The sequence below is a fragment of the Bison bison genome, unplaced genomic scaffold, assembly GCF_000754665.1.
Source record: "Bison bison bison isolate TAMUID 2011002044 unplaced genomic scaffold, Bison_UMD1.0 scf7180017864289, whole genome shotgun sequence".
Taxonomy (NCBI): Eukaryota; Metazoa; Chordata; class Mammalia; order Artiodactyla; family Bovidae; genus Bison; species Bison bison.
The window spans coordinates 9,748,985-9,751,454 of NW_011494861.1; the positions used below are offsets into that span (position 1 = coordinate 9,748,985).

General features: G+C 64.7%; 1 protein-coding gene across 1 annotated transcript in view; it reads right to left on the reverse strand.

Moving 5' to 3' along the window:
* Positions 1 to 1,095: 1,095 nt before the first annotated feature.
* ARHGEF16 (Rho guanine nucleotide exchange factor (GEF) 16) overlaps positions 1,096 to 2,470 on the reverse strand; it is a 24,741-nt gene continuing 23,366 nt past the window's right edge. Inside the window, exon 15 of the mRNA XM_010850210.1 lies at positions 1,096 to 1,793. Within this exon, the coding sequence (XP_010848512.1) occupies positions 1,654 to 1,793 (140 nt within the window). The 3' untranslated portion in view covers positions 1,096 to 1,653. The remainder of the gene's footprint in view (positions 1,794 to 2,470) is intronic.

Genomic DNA, 2,470 nt, shown 5'->3' on the forward strand with positions numbered 1-2,470 from the left:
TCACCCTGGTCACCAGATTGCCCCCCAGCAGCTCCAAGAAAACAGTAGGGTTGGCTCACAGGTAGGAAAATGGAGCCCCTAGATTCCCACCTGTCCAAGGGGGAGGAGCTGGGCCTGATCTCTGGTGACCCCTCCCCCCATGATCATGCCTCTCACACTGAGCCTGGCCCCGCACCATCCTGCAGATGCCCTGCTCAGGACGGCCCTTCCAGCTGCTGGAGGCCCCCTTTCAGCTGCTGGAGGCCGGGCAGGTCACCTTGGAGGTTAAAGGAAGGAGCTGCCCCTCCCTCCTGGTGTGGAACACCCCAACCACGAGGCTCTGTGGGCGGGGCCTGGATGACCTCCACCCTGCTCAGGCCACTGCCGGCCTTCCTCCTGCAGCCAGCCCCAGGGATGGATGGGACAGAGGGCGGGTCTCCCCCAGTCACCCTCTTCTGGTCGCGCCAGGGATCCACACCCCGGCTGTCATAAGGACGACAGGGCCCCAGCAGGGCTCTGGCAGATCGTCAGAACACTGGGAGCCCCCACCCCAAGGACAGCACTGGCAGGGCCCAGAGAAGCACTGAGCATGGGCTGGGAACTGGGAGGGCTGGCAGGGGGCTTCCCAGGAGAGTGGACCTATCCTTCTCGCACCTAGCCCAGCAGCACCCTGCCACCAGCTGGCCATCACCCTCTCCTGGGGAGCAGGAGACTTCTCCCCCTGCCCCGAGGCCAGGCTAGTACACCTCTACCCACCTGCAAGTACCAGGGGGTCCTTGGCGAGCAGACTGGCTGAGAAGTGGGGCCATTAAGGGAGGTGAGGGATGAGGGGACACCCTAGTGGGGCTCTGCCACAGGTTCTGCCATGTCCCTGAGTCCCCAGACCCACTGAACAGGCTCAGCTTCAAGGGGCTTCCTGGGAATGGCCCTGCCTATGACGTTCCAGGTGGACAGATGGGCAGGGCCAAGGATGGCACAGGGTGACCATGAATGTGGGCCCAGACAAGCTCCCGGGGCCCAGCACAGGTGAGCACACACAGGGGGCCCAGTTCCGGCCCGTGGGAATTTTGCAGGGACTGCTGTAGCCTTTGCTGGGGCTCACAAATGTGCAAATCCAGGTGTTAAAGAAATACTTTAATGCCTCAAGGTCACAACTTCAGTGCTGGCACCGCAGGGTCACCTCCTCCAGTTGGCCCACCTCTGGGAACACGGGGCAGCCCTGGGCATTTAGGCTGGGGCAGGACAGGCGTGGGAGGGAGATCCCTCCAGGTGATTCCCGCTCTTCTCAGGGCCATCTGCCTCGATCACACACCCACCGCCTCACTGCCCCCTGGGGGTACGGGGGACAGGACGGGGCAGCCAGGAGCTGGGGGAGGGTGAGGCCAGTGAGCAGGTCAGGCAGGGCTCCTCCCGGGGACACAGCCTGGGGCCAGGGCTGGCATGGCTCCTGAGCTCGCCTGGAGGAAGCTGCCCTGGAGGAAGCTCCCCCGAGGACGCGTGACCATCCTCCTTGGAAGTGTCCAGAGCCCATGCTGCAGCCTACAGGGCCTTGGGCCTTTCAGGCCCCAGGGGCCAGCCCACCGCACTCCCCAGGAACAGGCGGGGCCGCTTGATGGAGTGTGGACTGACGCTGCACGGCCGCAGCCCGGCCTGGCGAGGGGCCGGCAGACCCAGCTACACGTCCGTCTCCACACGCAGCCGCTCCATCCTGCGCACGTTGCCCTCCACGGCCACGCGGCTGGTGATGCTCCGGGCGAAGTCCTCGGGGAACCAGCCTGTCTCTCCATCCCGCAGCCTCTCGCCATAGAGCCATCCTGGATCCAGACACCGGGCAGGTGAGGGCGGGGCCCCTAAGTCGGGTCCTCAGCCCTCAGAGCTACCGTCCCAGAAGATGCCAGGGTCAGGCATCCCTTGGAGCTGACCCTGCCCCAAATCAGTGGCCTTGCTCAAGGTCACGCAGACAGTTGGTCTTCCAGCAGGTGCTCGGCCCCGACACTGGCCTCAGGCGCTGAGCTCACTCCAACAAACCTGGCCCGTCCTGAGCAGCTGCTTGCAGGGGCTAATCTCCTGCTTAGGACACAGAGTGACCAGGAACCCACTTCCGAGCCCGAGACTGATTCATGTGAAGATATCCTTGAGGGAGGCTGCTGAAGGGGCCCCTGGGCCCAGTGTGAGCCCATGAAGTGCTTGCTTCTCTAGGGGTCTTGGGGCAGCTGCCCACACCAGTGTGCTCTGGACTGTGGGCAGGGTTCTCAGACTTTCACTCAGCACCAGCCTGCCAGCCCCTCCTCTCTGCCTGCCCCAGGCAAACCCCAGGCCCACTGTCCCCCACCTGTGCACCCTCCAGGCCCATCACCCACCCCGTGTACAGCCCCCAGGCCCATCACACCCCATGCACCCCCCCAGGCCCATTGCATTGCCCCCCATGAATGCCCTCAGGCCCACTGCTCCCCCTCCCCATGTACAGCCTCAGGCCCATCTCCCCCCATGC